This window comes from Theobroma umbraticum, unplaced genomic scaffold (genome assembly GCF_002168275.2).
Source record: "Theobroma umbraticum cultivar Fairchild unplaced genomic scaffold, ASM216827v3 scaffold_30.0, whole genome shotgun sequence".
Taxonomy (NCBI): domain Eukaryota; kingdom Viridiplantae; phylum Streptophyta; class Magnoliopsida; order Malvales; family Malvaceae; genus Theobroma; species Theobroma umbraticum.
This window is the reverse complement of record NW_018397254.1, coordinates 701,001-717,951: the sequence shown is the minus strand read 5'-3', so window position 1 is coordinate 717,951 and position 16,951 is coordinate 701,001. Positions and strand designations below refer to the sequence as shown.

Sequence of the window (16,951 nt, the reverse complement as noted above, 5' to 3'; positions counted from 1 at the left end):
CAGAAAAAAATAAAAATAAAAAAGGTTTGTTAACATTGCTGACACGCGTCCCGGTAACCCATCCCCTTGCCAATCCATATCCGTACACGTCAGCAATCTGCATCTATTCCCCTATTCGTCCGCTCTTCGGGCGATGTAAGTCACGTGCTACAAACACCCAAACGGAAAATATATATATATATATATATTTATAAAGGGAAAAAAATGAAATTCCACATTTCCACTTTCAGAGGGAGATAACAGAGGAGAGGAGGATTTTCATATTTTTCCGTTCTTTCTTTTCTTTCACTCAAAATTTCTTTCTCTCTTTTTGCATTCAAGAACCAAGACACTAATGTCTACTTTGCCTCTTCCATTCTTCAGCGGCACTTCCACCAGGGCTCCATTTTCGTTCACACGCAAATCTTCTCCTCCTTCTGCTGCTTTTTCTTCGTCTTCTTCTTCTTTGGTTCCGTTTCAGCGAGTCGAGCTCTTACGATCTACTTCCAGAAGAACGACGAGGAGTTTCTCTTGCGTGTTTTACTCCTTGAAAGCTAAGGCAATGGCTGAGCTCGTTCAAGATAAGGAATCGGGCGTGGCCGCCACTGGTAGTAGTGGAGGCGGGAGGCCGGAGGTTGAGCACTCCCGTACTTTCCTCGAAGCTCGCTCCGAGCAAGGTTCGTTTTCTTTTTTAGCTTTTTTTTTCCTTCCTTTTTCTGATATTTATTAAACAAATGAAGTTTCGAATATTATACTCTGCATATTATGATGCTTTTTTTTTTTTTCTTGTTTATTTGCAAAAAGCGGAAAAAGGTATTTTATGTATATAAGTACAATTGTTTCTTATTCTTTTTTTTTCCCTTCTGAGGAAGGAAAAGGAATTAGTAATTAAAATTATGAGTTGTAAAGAATTAGAAATCGTAGAGATTACGTGATCCGTCAACTGCTTTTAGTATTTAATTAACGCTTTAATGGATTACGTTAGTGCTGATACTGTATCTCTGGTTTTAGATGGTTATATGCAGCTAAAATAATGATTTAATTTGAGCTTGTTTTTATTTAGGATTAACGGTAAATCTTTTTATGGTTTTTCATGAAGCTTGGACTAGAACAATTTTGCTTATTTTGAACCTGTTGCTGGAAAAAACGAAAAAATAATTGAAATAAATATTAACGCTCAAAAGATCTTCATGTGAAAAGTTTTCTGCAGAAATGGATTTTGATGGAATCTGTTATTGATAAGAGCTGTTCATTCATCAAGAACATGATTAATTATTAGAATTGCTTCAATTAGCCAAATTGTTGTTGTTGGTTTTGCATTAATTGGTGTGAAGCATAAGATATTGTAGAAATCAAAACTGTTAATTTCTTCTGTTGGGATATGGACCAGCCACTGCAAATAGAATTTAAAGAAATCCAATCTTTCAGTTAAGGCCCATTTTCCCTGATTTCTGTCAATGGGGAGAGACAGCAAGCACTTGCCCTGTTAGTTGCTGCATTCATCTCAGATTCCTAAAGCTGTTAACCTTTGTTTCTTAAACCTACAATGAAGAAAGATAACCATGATTAAGTGGAGCTGGAGTAAGGTTCTTATGAACCTCTTAAACCTGGAAGGTTGATTAAAGGATAAGTCTAATGCAACAACAATCAAAGAATGAGGCAAACCGTTAGACTTTAAGACTTTAGGAAAAGAATGCTGGGCCATTGTCTTCTCTGTGTTGGAATATAATGAATAATGTCTTGAAGGTTCTGGAGAAGAAAAATAATCGACTCAGTATTTAGATGGAGGATGGATTGGAAAGGAGGGTTGGACATGGAGAAGAGTTGAAAAGGTTTGGTTTATTGATAGAATAAGTGACCATGAAATAAAAGAAAACATTTCATCTATTTGAATACATCCTGCTGTTTACTTTTAACTACAGCCTTTTGTAGTTCCAAAGTTAAACTGGAGGACTGGTTTAATCGTCTCATGCTGCCTTTTTGTCTACAGAACTTCTATCTGGAATTAGGAAGGAAGTAGAAGCAGGAAGGCTACCTCCAAACGTTGCAGCAGGAATGGAAGAATTATATCAGAATTATAGAAATGCAGTAAACTGATATACTTGAACCCTTACTTTAGTGCACGTTAATGTATGTTCAAGATATGATAGGTTCTCCTCTGTATAGACTATGTTCGTTTAGTTGGCTGCAAAAATCTTCTTCTAGAAAATGTTAACAGTCTTTTATGTCTTTATAAGCTCATATTATTAGATCTACCATTATCTATTTTTAAATCTTTGTTTTTTTACATTCAATGCATGATTTATGCTGGCATAAGATACATTATTTGTTATGAGAGCCAGGTGCATACTCTTCAACGATGCTAAATAATGTGATATTCCTTCTTTATAAGTTCTAGTTTTTCTTTTTTTGTTTAAAAAAAATGTCATTAATGTTTAGGTCAGTTTGAACCTGAATTTTAAAAAAGAAAAAAAAGTTGTCCGCACTTAAAAATCTTGGTGCAAGAAAGCTATTTTACTGAGTATTCTGTCTAACTGCATGGTTTTAATATTTTACCACTTAATAAATGCAATATTTGCGCAAACCTTATCACTTAATGTTTGCATTTTACCATTACCACTGAAAATTTAAAGAGAAAAGTCACTTACTTTAGCACTCTATTTACATATTCTACATGAAGGCAAAGAATTTTATTTCTCGTTTTAATCTACGGTAGTATTCTGGCATCTGACATTCTGTATAGCATCTTTGCTTCTCTTTGGTTTATCTGTTATCCAAATTGAGATTTTTTATTTTTTTTTCATGTGGCAACATTTTAGGTTTTCCAAAGTGGAGATCCCTCAGCTGTTGAGATTGTGCTGTCAAACATGGCTGTTGCATTTGACCGTATGCTGTTGGATGTGGAGGTAATTGTACTACAATGCTCTGTCAAGATGTGTAACATATATGAACTTCCATTTTCAGATATTGCATACAGATTATGAGTTTTTATAAACTTCTGCATGAAATATGACAGTAATTTTTCAGGATCCTTTTGTCTTTGAACCCTACCACAAAGCTTTGCGAGAGCCATTTGACTACTACATGTTTGGCCAAAATTATATTCGGCCATTGATGGATTTCAGGTGAGTGGATGACTCCGCACTATCCTCTTATTCTGGTTTCATTACTTGTACCGATTTAGTTTGCAAAAAGTTCCCCTGAAAATTCAAGATGTGCTTTGGTGAAGGAATTTGTAGTTTTTCATTTTCACAACATTTTTAAGGTAAACTGAGATGCTAGATTTCTAATTTAGTGGTTAGGACATATATGAATCCAATAAGGATTATAAATCAGTTGCTTAATTATTAGTTTCTTTTTGAGACCATCTAATCTTATGGTTGCTCTATGTTTCTTATTTTTGGCATTTTGTTTGGTAGTCTATTCATAAATGCCATGAGGGTCTCTTGACCAGCTAGTGATTATTCTATTAGAATGAAGTAATATTTACATTTAGAAATTGTGAAAAAATGCAAAGTCTGCTCTGCGACTGGATGAAAAGCACCCCAATTGTTATGGGGTCTCAATTAGTTTTTCTCGTCTTCATGTTTAATTGTTTATCATCAACAATGGAGAGATTCACTCCCTTTCCCCTTCCCAGCAACATCTTATTTTGCGTGTTGCTTGCAGTTTAATTCTTATCAACTACCTCATAATCTTTTAATTCATTATTGGTAGTATTTGGATGTGCTTCATATAAAATTTATGTTACTCATATTTCAACCACCCCAAAGACAAGTTTGGTGTACTGGGGATTTTTTTTCCAGACTTCTGATACTTCTCGTAACATCTCTCTATCATCTCCGTTGCAGAAATTCATACGTTGGCAATCTCTCTCTTTTCTATGAAATAGAAGAGAAGCTTAAGCAGGTGCCTATGCTCAGCCTTTTTCCCCCCTTTCCTGGGATTCTTCTGCAATTACTTCTGAACATAACTGAGTTTTGCTCAATCATTTGTTTCACAATGATGCAGCTGGATGTTCTTATCATGATATTTGAAAAGACATACTGTTAAAGATCATAAATCCATAATAGAGCTTGGTAGGAAGTTGAAGAAGTTTTTTCTTCTGACTGCTATAATACTTATATGCTCTCTGTTTAATAACTAATAAGAGCATGTACCAAGAAAAAAATACAGATGACAGGGTTTTGTATGTTTAAATTTTTTTTATTTTTCCATTTTCCTTTTATTTCTTAGTTTTCATTAGTTTTAGGTCATTATAATTATAATAAGCAAACAAAGCTGAACTTATTTCACAGTGATCACATTCATTGGGAACATTTAGGGTGTTTACTTGCAATTGTACTGTTGGCAAGCTAAAAGTGGTATAACTAAGTTTTCAACATTCAGGAGTTTTTGATATGCAACTGGAATTTGACAAGTGCCAGTGCTGGCTAAATCTTTACATTTAGGTGGCTTTTGTGGATATAATTGTTAGCAACTGGTGCAGGGTCACAATGTTGTACTTATATCAAACCACCAGACTGAAGCTGACCCAGCCATCATCTCATTGTTGCTTGAGAAAACAAATCCACATGTTGCTGAGAACATGGTGATTCACCCTTAAATTAATTTTCCATTGGAGTCTGCCATAGTTGCCATTATCTATGCACTTAATCAAAATTTATGTTTTATGCTGCAGATCTATGTTGCAGGTGACAGAGTCATAACAGATCCTCTTTGCAAGCCTTTCAGCATGGGAAGGTACTCAAAGAGTTACTACTCGTATTGAATTGATTATGCCAAAATATGCTCAAGGATCACTTAGGAAAAATGTTTTACCAATTCTTTTTAGGAATCTTATATGTGTGTACTCCAAAAAGCACATGTATGATGTTCCTGAGCTTGTTGAGATGAAAAGAAAAGCAAACACCCAAAGCTTGAAACAGATGGCTTTGTTGCTGAGGTACCTTAATGTCCTTTGGCATACTTTTAGAATGATAACTTATATTGACATGCTCAAATCTGCATGTGTTTTACTATAATTGGCAGCCTTAGGCCAAAATTTTGTTTCAATATAGGGGTGGATCAAAAATACTATGGATTGCACCAAGTGGTGGTAGGGATCGCCCAGATCCCCTTACAGAAGAATGGTATCCCGTAAGTTTTTTGTAGCCTTTCTCTTTAATTGTTTACCATTAGTTTTGAAGAAGTTCTATAGTTAGTCTTATATCAATTTCATCTTGTAAAATAAGGAACTGTTAGGCATAAAGCTAGCTATGGGTAAAAAGCTGCTTTCATTAGCTTATCTGAGCCCAATTGAGACACTTAAACAGGACCTCTTATTAGTTTAACTATAAGAGAAATTCTTTGGATGAGCCAACCTTAACAACGAGCCTTTGTAGTATCCATTTGGATTTGAAACCAAACATTTATAGCTTGACTAGAAGATAGAATCACAGAATCTTTTTGCTACTCTTTTAAACATTCATGGCTACATTGAGATAGAGAGAGAGAGGTGACGGAAAAAACTGGAGAAACATAGGTATGCCATAGTCTGCTACTGTGTTTATATTAGATCAGATAAACACATAAAGACTAATATGCCCTTTAACCTAAGTCCTTAATACTGCCAATCACTTCATATCCTTGCAGCTTAATGCCTGATTTATGATCAGTTCAAAGTTTAAGTATGAAGCTTTATTCTTCTTTATGAGTTGACAGCAATTGGAATCCTAAATAATCTGGATTTGCATGCATGCCAACATATTAAGTGTATCTAGACAGGGTTGGTTCTCTGAATGAGGTTATACTCTTGGGAATCAACATTGGAGTTGACCCTTTTCCCTGCTTTCTAACTGTTTAATTTTTAACTCCCTATGTTATCCTTTAAAATGTCTTGAGGAGGTCAGATCTTCAGCTTTATGCACAGATATGATTGGCACGTGATGCTGTGGGTAACAAAATGAAGGAATTGTGTTTATTGGCGTGTTCTAGGTATTACATTGTTAACTGCAGAGTTTATTGTGTAGATTGGGAGATTTTATTTAGCCAACAAGTAATAGTGATTCTTCTGTTAATTCTGACTGTCTTTACTAGATCCCCAAAAATATCTGAACCTTTTGATTGCACATATGCTGTCACCTTATTTTTGTGATAAGCTTGTGTTCATTAATACTAATATAAGGGGGGTCAGGCACCCTTTGATTCTTCTTCAGTGGACAATATGAGAAGGCTCATAGAACATTCAGGTGCTCCGGGGCATATATATCCCTTGGCTCTATTGTGCCATAGCATCATGCCCCCTCCACCCCAGGTGTGTCTTTGTATGTCCGTTTCTGTTATATGAATTTTTTTCCTCTTGTGACTCAATGGTTTTTTTCCAGGTAGAAACACAAATTGGAGAAAGAAGAATCATCTCCTTTCATGGGGCTGGATTATCAGTAGCACCAAAAATCTGCTTCCAAGAAATTGCTGCTGCTTGTGAAAAGTCTGAAGAGGTTGGTTGTGTTATGTTTTATACATATAGTTTCTGATACTTTACCACAATATGGTATTTGAAAAGTTAATCCAGTTCTCTAAAATTAGAAAAGTAATATCTTGGCTGTGCATGATATAGCATCTCATCAGTGCAGACTTAACTTTATCACTATGATTTTTACACGAACTTTTCTATCATCTATGTTAGATGATCCACCACACTTGCAGAAATAGACTGTCACATCAAAGTTACTTCATGTTGTTGAAATGAATATACCAAAAACACATTCATAGTTATGTTTGGCCACACCATGTATGTCTATGGGAATATAAATCTTTCATCCAGCCACAACAACTCTTTGCGTAAAATTAGCCAAGACTTTCAAACCTGGCTCATACTCTCTCATCAGCAATGGTCTTCGTCAGTTTTAGTAGAATGTCCATTGCTATGTCACGTATATCTGTACTTGTTTATTGCTATAGTATGAGTTGGCTTTCCTTTTGTGCAGGCTAAGGATGTATACTCACAAGCTTTGTATAAGTCTGTGACCAAGCAATACAATGTCCTCAAATCTGCAGTACATGTCAAACAAGGGTTAGAGGCATCAACTGCAGGTGTCTCTTTGTCACAGCCATGGAACTAGTCATAACCTTTCCATGATTTCAAAAGCTGCTAGTTGGTAATCTCTTAATTTTGTGGTGTATTCAGTGTACACCTAATGCTTTTTGCAGTGTTAGAATGAGAACCTCACGATGTTATACTTTAGTCCATTTGGTTTGATTTGCTGCAGGCCTAGTCTTTTCCTTGCAAAATTTTTGACTCCTTAACAAGAAGCCATCGGATTCATAGATAGAAGAATGCCCTGCAAGAGAAACCCTATTTATTGATACATATTGATGACACCAACAGTGGATTACAATCATCTTCTCTTTTTCTGTTTATGCCTTTAATGGGAGCCGAATCCATCAGAAACTGAAGCTATCCCAAAGATTCTGCTTCAGGTTTGTACTGTACAGATCTTATTTCCTAGAAAGACTTAAAGCCAGTAGTCCATAGGCGATTTTTATGTGTATACTATCTATTCAAATTTGATGTTTCACGTCATATTTAGTTGTTTAATTCCAATTATTATTCATTCTATTTGAATGAAGATGACACAAATAACCAATTTGCCTGGGAACTATAGGAACAGTGTTCCAGAAGTAAATCAAAAGAAAGACTCGGGCCAAGTAGTCCATGCCTTATTTCCGTAACTGTTGCGTATTTCAGTGAACTGTTTAGTTCCATTGCTGTTTATACCATAGCTGTATGTCTGCTCTTCTGTTGATTTTGCATTCAACATTGTCTTTTATATGTCTACATTTCACGGGTAAGTATGGGCAGCAAACATATACGAATTCGTAACAATTTCACTACTAACATCTCAACTGTTGACCCTCCTTTTTTGGTTTAAAAATTTTAGAGACAGATAGGCTACTCCAACCTTCAGGTTAGGATGCAGATGTGCAGTTTTCCACTTGTTTCGTCGGGAGCTTACATTTTGGATAGCATGAACGAGAGTTACTGGTACTTGAACCAAAAACTTTTTAATATTAAATGGATCGAATAAAATGATTGAAGGCAAATTTTATCAATTTGCAAATTCTTCCTCAATTAAAAGAATGATATTGGCTGATATTATGACGATACTAGATAGCTTAGATATCATTACGCGAGAACTTGTTTGGTTAGAAAGTAAAATATCTGTACGAATACAACAATGTATCCGTCCTTCTACCAGGAATAGAGAAAGATCCGAACGGTTCTCTTAGGAAACCTCACATACAAACCTAGATTCATCAACATTGCGTTCCTCTTCGACAGATCTAGGGAGGTTTAATGTTTGATAGGTTAGTTAAGTACAAAGAGAACTGACGTGTAATGTACTTTTGCATCTGTCTCGTGTTTCTTTTTTATGTTTATTGTTTGTTGTGCAAAGGGGGAAGATGAAGATCTCAAACACTTTCCCCGCTGCATCTTTTCCCATTTGTTTAACTGACTAAAAATACAAAGCACGAGAATGCTTTCCTCTGTCACTCTTCTTGTGTTTGTTTTCCATGTCGACTACAAACAAGTGGAAAGCCAATTAATACTAAACTAAGAAACTCTACTTCCCCCCCTGTCAAGGCACGCCTTTGATTTTATTTACTTATCGTTATCTGATTAACCTTTTATTTTTTTTTTAAACCATTTGATTATTGATGCATGCACGAGGTTTTGGAATCATCTCACATTCTTAGATGGCCAAGATCTCTTTGTTTTTTGTTTTAATTGCATATAACGATACTGAGACACAGCATTTCTTGTAGTGAAGAGTGTGCCGGTGAGTGCTTTACCAATGTTTTAAAATTATGCTAGTTTCTTGGAAATTAAACCTAATTTATGATGTCGTCTCTGGTTTTTTCCTTCACCGTCAACGTATTATCTGATCGTCTCCGAAGAAAACGTTACAGCTTGAGCTTAAGATTTTTTTTATAAAAAAAAATATTACAGTTCGAACATAAGATATTTATCTGTTTCTTTGTACATTTTCGATATTGATGTTTGCATAAAGTTGCTAGAAATTTAGCCAAAGAAAGGGATAGAAATATGGTATCTCTTAAAAGTTGCTGACCGGACAATAATTTCCAAATCCATGTAACCATAATTAAAAGTATAGTACTACACCAGGAAAGTATGGGAAATAATTTTTATTTTTTGGCTTTTAGGCATGCACGCGATGCTATTACTACCAATTAATCCTTGTTACTCTTGCAAACTAATTATGTCCTTTACAAGGACGTGAACTAATTGTGTCCTCCACCATCTCCCTCTTTTATTTTTTTTTCTGTTTTACCTTAATTATGATTATTGATTATCTCCTCCTAATTTGATTTACACCCAAAGCTAATCGTCCTTTCTTTTGGCTGTTGGAACCGGTATTTCTCTTGCAAAATATCTAATCTTATGGTTAATTAATTAAATTATCATTAATATTAACTTATAATACAACTTATTAATGGGTTTTCTCTATACCGATACACCAGAGAAATTGGTCTCTCTTTTGTTGTTTTCTTCTGACGGGGAATAATTTCATTCCCTGATTGTTATTTAAAAAAAATTAATGGGTTTACCTTTTGTTGAATGATTTTGAAAGGATAAGAATAAGATCCTTGCTAAGCTAGTGCTAGCTACTTAAAAAGGTTGGGAATTCCTGGCCAACTTTGTTATTATTGCAAGGACAGGCTCGATCTTATGGACGCACGTGGCGCACAATGATTGGTAGGAAAGTGGGGTCTCGAGAGCCGTCAGATGCACAAAATGTGAAGTTGGGTGAGGTATCACCATCGGATAAGCTGATTGTGGTCCCTTTTGACTCGGACTTTTCCCCCAAGTCAAACGAAAAATCAAGGTTGGGATTGAAACCCCCTCCGGATGGCAACGTCGCCTGACAAGTGGGATGTGAGCCCACGCGCCACCCTCCTCTCCTCTTATCTGCCCCTCCACTGGGAAACCAGTGCTGCTTTCAGGTGGAGGAGCTGTTGAGAAATTATCAAACAACACATCATCACAAGGTGGCCCTGATTTTGGGTCCCAACTTTTGTTTGATTTGCCACATTTGGGGTCCCTCTTTCCTTGTGATTTTTTCCTCTCAATAAGGAATAGGATGGGGAAAGAATGGATATAGGCATGTACTTATTTTGTGGATAAAATTCATGATTTTTACTAATTTGTTTTAATAATTCATTTCTTTATTTCATATTTTCTTTAATAATTGAAAAAAAAATTATCCCCATAGAACGTTCAGGGGATGTGTTTTGTAATTTATAACACGAACATTACATCGGTTTTAAATTAAAAAGTTAAAGATTCAAATAACATTTAAAAAAAATAAAAATTTAAAATTAACATGAACTCGAAATAAAAAATTAAAGACATTGGAAGCAAAAACGTAATTGACAATCTCTTGGAAGAAAATCAAACAAATGAATTCTCATAAATGCATTGAAACGTTGTATGTTTTTTTATGGTAAATGTGAGCTTTTACCCCCATTTATAAGCTTTGCTAGGCACTAAATTGTTTCTTTCAATTTGGGTAGGTGGGAGTAGTCGAGTTGTACTCTGTTTCTCTGGTGCACCCGCATACCACCTCATCTCACCATAGTAATACTTAAAAAGAGTATCACAAAGTTCCTTCTATCACCAAAATTCAGCCAGTTTTGGCACATGCTATTAATGTTTTTGCTTTTGTTTTTCAATTCCATCCCAAAGAGATTTGATGAAAAAAATTTGTGGGTTCATTTTTTAGGAATCGCGTTAGTTTTTAACTTCATTTTGAATCGACATTGTTAAGCTCTTATGAAAAAATCGAAAAAATATTTAAATATATTAATGAAAATAATAGTAAAGGGTTAGATCCAATCCAAAGCAAAGTCATTATTTTAGTATAGTACTATTTACTAAGCTCCACAGGTGTGAACTGAATTTGGGTTCAAAGCATAACCTGCATTGAAATTCAAGAATCCCAGGTTTCAATAAATTAATGGTAATTAGCCTAAATTGATTTTCCAATCTTTAATGATTCAGGCAAATAAAAGGAAGAAAAGGGGTTGGTTTCTCTTTCACGAGTTCTGATACATTGCATGCATTTTTTGACTTAATTGGCAGCTAAAGTTCACTTTTACATGATTATGTCTTGAAATCTAAATGCATTTAAAAGCAAAAAGAGAAGAGATTTTATGTCTAAAATACTTAATAGTTGCAACTATATCGTAATTTCATGTGATTAATAATGTAATTCAATTTATATTAACTATCACGTAATTTCGTTAATTATCACATTATATATCTCGTGAATAGATTATATCGACTAAAATGAAATTTGATTATTGTTAATTTTTAATTATATTACTGGCCATTTGGAGTAAGAAAGCATGGTGTTTTTATATATATATATATATATATATATATATCTTTATCAAAGTTAGGCCAAATAGCAGAATAAGCCATTGAAGTTGTGCCAATTTGCATGCAAGCCACCATTATCTATCTAGCAGCTTAGTCAGAGACGTTCAAAAGAAGATTAAAACTTTGCAATTGGGTCCAAAATTACGGACCAGTCTGAGCTTTGGCCTTTTGGAAATTGAGACCTGATGACAAAGCTCGGAAAAAGCGAAGGGCAGCTCATAAAACAGCCAAAACAAAAATTTGTCTTGTAGCACAGATAGAGATTTGAGTATTGACCCTTCCCTGTATTGTACCACTGACACGCAATGAAGTCATGCACATACATCGCCTCTGTTTTTTCAGAGGGTTTTTTCTTTTTTGCTTGTTTTTTTGGCTGAGAACCTCAGTCAGTATTGAAAATCAAGGCAAAGCAAAGCAAACCCATTTTTCTCTTTCATCTTCTCTCTCTCTCTCTCTCTCTGCCCTTCCCTAATGAAAATTTTCCCATGGAAAAACAGTTTCCTCTCTTCTTCTTTTGCAAACACTTTCCAAGTCCTAACACCCTCTTAGTCTATTTCTTTGTAGTACTTGGCTGCTCCCTTACACTCTCTGTCTCACTTCAGTTGCCAACTCATACACTTTGCTTCAGCCAAACAGCCTGGAAACTCTCTCTCTTTCTGCTTGAACTCTAATGTATCTGCAGAATCTAACGCCCCACACCCCCCCCCCCCATCATAAAATTTTAAAGCGAAACTGAATGATTTTAGACAAATCTAGCTAGGCAAATAGAAATTTTATCTAAAAAATTTCACCTTTGTTTACCCTGGCTCTTCCCATCACTGCTTCTGCACTGTAAATAGAGAGAGACCCCATTAAAAACACCCTTGCTGTTCCTCACCCCCAAAAAAACAAAAAGAAAGAAAGAGAAGGATAGCTCCTCTTTCAGTTCCTTACCAAAAGACTGAGAGACCCCACTTTTCCTGTCATGCACTCAAGTTTGTTCCTTTTTCAATGAGTTGGGGTTGTCTTAGCTCTTCTTCTTGGGGGGTGAATGGGGTGTATGTTTTCTCAGCTGGCTGCGAAGTTTGCTTTCTTTCCACCATCTCCACCAACGTATCAGATCAAGAAGGGTGACAATGGGAAGCTCACGGTGGTTTCATCTTCTTCTTCAACGCCTACTCCTGTTGCTGATGATACTTCCTTGGATGTGCTTTTGATTGACACCAAACGTGGGAACAAGATCGTCGCTTTTTACTTGAAAAACCCATGTGCACGCCTTACCGTGCTTTATTCTCACGGCAATGCTGCTGACCTTGGCCAGCTCTATGACCTCTTTGTCCAGCTCAAGGTCAACCTCAGAGTCAATCTTATGGGGTCGGTATTTTTTTTTCTTTAAAATTAATTTCGGTCACTTGTACTCATCTGTATTTTGCTGGTGTAAGTTGGTAGTTTTGTTCATGTTGTTTGCTTTTGGTAAATATCATGTTTTTCACGCCTCTTGAGCTTTCATCTGGGTTTGTTTTTTATGTTACCTTTTTTTTTTTCAAAAAAAAGTTTTCTTCTTTTCATGTTGTGGATTTTCTAGTCTATTTTTTACAAATTTCACCTTTTTTATTTTTTTTTCACCTAACTTTTTCACGCATGTAAATGTTATCTTGTCATGGGTTCCTTTGGTTTTGATTTTCTGGGCTGTCTTTTATCATGTTTTCCTGTTTTGGGTCTACATGGTCTTAGTTGGCTTAGATCTGTAATTAGTACTCGGAGTGACTCATCACTCATGTTTTACTTTGAGTTTTCTCTTTCTACCTAATTACTCTTTTTCAAGGTATTCGGTGGGTAATTTGTCTCAGGGTTTTTCCCTTTGTAACCATATAATAAAAGGTGGAAGTTAAAATGGGTTAATGGTTTGTAGTCATTACCACTTTTTTCCTCTTCTGCAGTCACTTTTTAGTTTCTCCCTGCATAAAGTAATTGATTTTCACTCTTGGACTTCTGTGCCTTCTGGGGCTCTGTGAAGTGCATCTCTTCATTTTTCTTTTTGAGAGATCTACATTCGTTTGTCACTTCAGCTTCCATTTTTCTACAATCAGGTCTTGAGGAAATGCATATGCATGCACTTTATCTTTCTCTAATCCTACAGCATTGATATTATTTCCATTTAAGATTTTGGGTCTGATGTTCTCAAGTTTGTGATTGTTATTTCTTAACTAACATTTGTCATAGCCACCCTGATTCTTGTATCTAGCATCGGATGTAGTGTTGAATCTGGTGGGTCAAGTTGATGGATTTTAGCTGTAGTTCCATTTCATGTCCTACTACTTTATCAATTGGGTTGATTTTTTACCTTCCATGCTGAATGCTGCACTGCAGGTATGACTATTCTGGCTATGGAGCATCTACTGGTAAGGTAGGTCATTATCTATATAATGCAACATAATTCTATTTTAATGTTTTGTGTTGGGTTCATTTTGTAGCAGTGTACTGATTTACTCATGCATATGAGGGATGGTCGTCCACTATTTGATAGATGATCTTTTCTTGCTATTACCTATTTTCTCTGTAAAAGTGTGGTAACTAGATTCAGATGATCTTTGCACAATTGGGGCATTATGAAAGGATCCAAAGTACTGTGAGAAACCGATGGTAGGCAAAGAAGTTGATTACATGAGCATAAACCTAAGAAGTCTAGGAACATTGAAGTGAAATTGACTTGCATTATCTCTTAGACTTGAAATCTGTGTTTTATCTACGTAAGTTAGTCTATGTAGAGGAGTGTGGTATCTTTGCTTATGTTTTATTTTATGATTTCCAGCCAAGTGAATCAAACACATATGCTGATATAGAGGCAGTGTATCAGTGTCTTCAGACACAGTATGGAATTAGCCAGGAGGACTTAATTTTATATGGACAGTCAGTTGGAAGTGGGCCAACATTACATTTGGCAGCTAAACTGCCGAGGCTTAGAGGCGTAGTTCTGCATAGTGGCATTCTTTCTGGCCTTCGTGTGCTGTGCCACGTTAAATTCACATTCTGCTTCGACATTTATCAGGTACTGGTCTCTGCCTTGTGAGGAAGATACCTAAAGTTATTGATTTTGACAACAGTATGATGATTGGCATCTTAGCTTCTTGATATAATGATACTTTGTTGGTTGATATCATAATTCATAAGAAAGCCTACTTGGCCAGTGAACTAAATTTGAGAACTGTGCATGTGTTTATGCTATTTCTGCAGCAGTGGTTGAGCTAATTAATGTCCTCATAAATGCAGAATATCAATAAAATACGAAAGGTGAAGTGCCCTGTGCTTGTAATACATGTAAGTATCTGTCAAAAACATCGAACATTATAAATCTTGTATTTCCAAGTATGCCTTGCCTTCTTATACTTGTTTCAAATCATGACCTCAATATGAAATTTTTGACAACTCTTGAAGTCTTAGGGAGTTATGAAATATTTTATATTCCTAACTGAATAATATAACATCACAAATAAGCAATTATCACTTCTTGTTCTATTGCTTAAAATAAAAGTATGAAATTGCTAGTTGGATAGCTTTCTATAAGCGTGTACAGTTGTTTGGAATGATTTTGTTGCTGGGCTTCTATTTGGGTGACCGCTGTTAATAAAAGCTTGAAATGATTGACAATGTTTATCATGCATAAATAAATTTTTGGAAATTATTTAAAAGAACACCAAAGTTCTTGATTTCTTCTTTGAGAGGGTGGGGGTCATGGGTAATATCACATATATACTTGATTGATAACCAGGGTCCTAGAAGTTGTTGTATGCTGCCTTGTCATGATAATCAGGGTCGTGATCTAGAGTTTCTGAGCACTGATTACATGCTGTCAACTTAGGTTCAATATATGAACTTCCTTTGATAGACTTCTGTTTTGTATTAGCTGCATGGTTTTCCCCTGTATGATCCAAGCTGCATCATCCTTGTCTAATAATTCTTCTTAACGTCATTTATTTTTATCATAATTTTCTGTTAATATCAAATTTTTAAGATGGTTGAATCGATATTAATCAGGGTACAGAAGATGAAGTTGTCAATTGGCTGCATGGAAATGGACTCTGGAAAATGGCGAGGGAGCCATATGAGCCTTTGTGGATCAAGGGAGGCGGTCACTGCAACTTGGAGCTATACCCCGATTACATACGCCATCTTTGTAAGTTCATTTATGAAATGGAGAACATGACAACAGAGATTCGCCTTAAAAGGATTCGTCAGAGTCTCCGTCTACCAACAAGGCCAAACACTACTACTTCCTCGGTTACTAGCAATGGGTGCTGTAAGATTCAATTATGCCAACCCAAATGCCCCAGATGCCCCAAATGTCCAAAACCTAGATGCACTAACTGTTGTTGCTGGTGGCCTAAGTGCTCTTGTTGCTGGAGACCCAGCTGCCTAAACTGTTGCAGGAAACCAAAATGTCCAAAATGCTTGTTGGGTTCCTGCTGCTGTATCAAATGTTCACAGTGGAGATGTTGTGTGGATTCACATAATGAGTTAAATGGTAAGCAGGAGGGCTAATGGTGGTAATGTGCTTGTACAGATTGCTGAACTTGCTAACACCCCCCTCTCTAATCATTGCCAGTAGTGTACAAAACAAGAGCAACTAGTTTTTCTTTTTTCTGATAATATTTAGGGGAAAAGAAATGATTGAATATTTTCATCATTTTGGGTATTCTTAAAATTGTGATTTTGTTATGGTTCAAAAAGAGAAAAAAAAAAAAGAAATCTACTTTTCCTCTTTACTGGTGCTTTCTTATTATCGTACATGAATGTGGTCAGCAGGTTGAACTCAGAAACAGAGCACCCCTGTAGCTGTGAGGGGGATGGATCCAGCCCAAGACCAAATTCTGGAATTAGGTCTTCGTGGCCCAAATGAAACCTGGCTAGCAGAGGCTACCATGTTTACAACTTTTTTTTCTTTTATGGTCAGTGGACTTATTGTACTTTTAATAAGTGTTTAATATTTAAAAAAATTAAGTTGAAAGTCAGGCAACAGGGCATGAACAGTGCATGGTTCTAGAAAAAAAATTTAAAATTCTTTATATTAAAAAAAAGAAGAAGGGAGAAATAGAGAAGGTAAATGTTGTGGGAGTGAAGGGTCGGTGATATATTTTGACATTTTCATGGGAAACATTGTCAAGTTATGTTTCAATCAATATATTGTTTAGATCATATTGATATTGTATTTTACTAAGTCATAATTTATTATTAGTAGGATTAGGTCATGCAGTGTAATTATTATTATTATTATTATTATTATTAAATGACAAAGACGAAGACCGGAGTTCATTACGGTTAGGTAAGTAGACGAATTTTCAAAAAAAAAAAACACCATGTAAGTAGATGATTAACACCGTAAATAGCTTGAAATTAGTAGAAGTAGATTAGTATTAATGTGAACCAAAATTGTCTCATGACTTTGGAAGCATAGACGATGTCTTTTTTGATGTAGCCATATGCATGCCTCTATTAGTTAAACAGGTAAACCCACGTGTGAGGAAAAAGATATAAAAATATGGTTAAAAT

At 35.5% G+C, this 16,951-nt stretch overlaps 2 protein-coding genes across 4 annotated transcripts; both read left to right on the top strand.

Annotated features, from left to right (window-relative positions):
- Nucleotides 1–209: 209 nt before the first annotated feature.
- ATS1 (phospholipid/glycerol acyltransferase family protein) lies at nt 210–7,798 on the top strand. Of its 2 annotated transcripts, none has more exons than XM_021444830.2 (13): nt 210–656; nt 1,970–2,067; nt 2,799–2,885; nt 3,007–3,104; nt 3,831–3,888; nt 4,469–4,570; nt 4,661–4,722; nt 4,814–4,924; nt 5,040–5,118; nt 6,155–6,274; nt 6,345–6,458; nt 6,948–7,118; nt 7,230–7,798. In XM_021444830.2, the coding sequence occupies exons 1-12, from the start codon at nt 335–337 to the stop codon at nt 7,080–7,082; spliced, it is 1,386 nt and encodes a 461-aa protein (XP_021300505.1). In that variant the 5' UTR covers nt 210–334; the 3' UTR covers nt 7,083–7,118; nt 7,230–7,798. The 2 variants fall into 2 exon arrangements, with proteins under 2 accessions (XP_021300505.1, XP_021300517.1); XM_021444842.2 differs by having other exon boundaries at nt 7,206–7,798.
- Nucleotides 7,799–11,791: 3,993 nt separating this feature from the next.
- On the top strand, nt 11,792–16,597 carry LOC110422259 (alpha/beta-Hydrolases superfamily protein). Of its 2 annotated transcripts, XM_021436103.2 has the most exons (5): nt 11,799–12,778; nt 13,775–13,811; nt 14,217–14,453; nt 14,675–14,722; nt 15,440–16,597. In XM_021436103.2, the coding sequence occupies exons 1-5, from the start codon at nt 12,456–12,458 to the stop codon at nt 15,941–15,943; spliced, it is 1,149 nt and encodes a 382-aa protein (XP_021291778.1). In that variant the 5' UTR covers nt 11,799–12,455; the 3' UTR covers nt 15,944–16,597. The 2 variants fall into 2 exon arrangements, with proteins under 2 accessions (XP_021291786.1, XP_021291778.1); XM_021436111.2 differs by lacking the exon at nt 14,675–14,722 and having other exon boundaries at nt 11,792–12,778.
- Nucleotides 16,598–16,951: the final 354 nt, after the last annotated feature.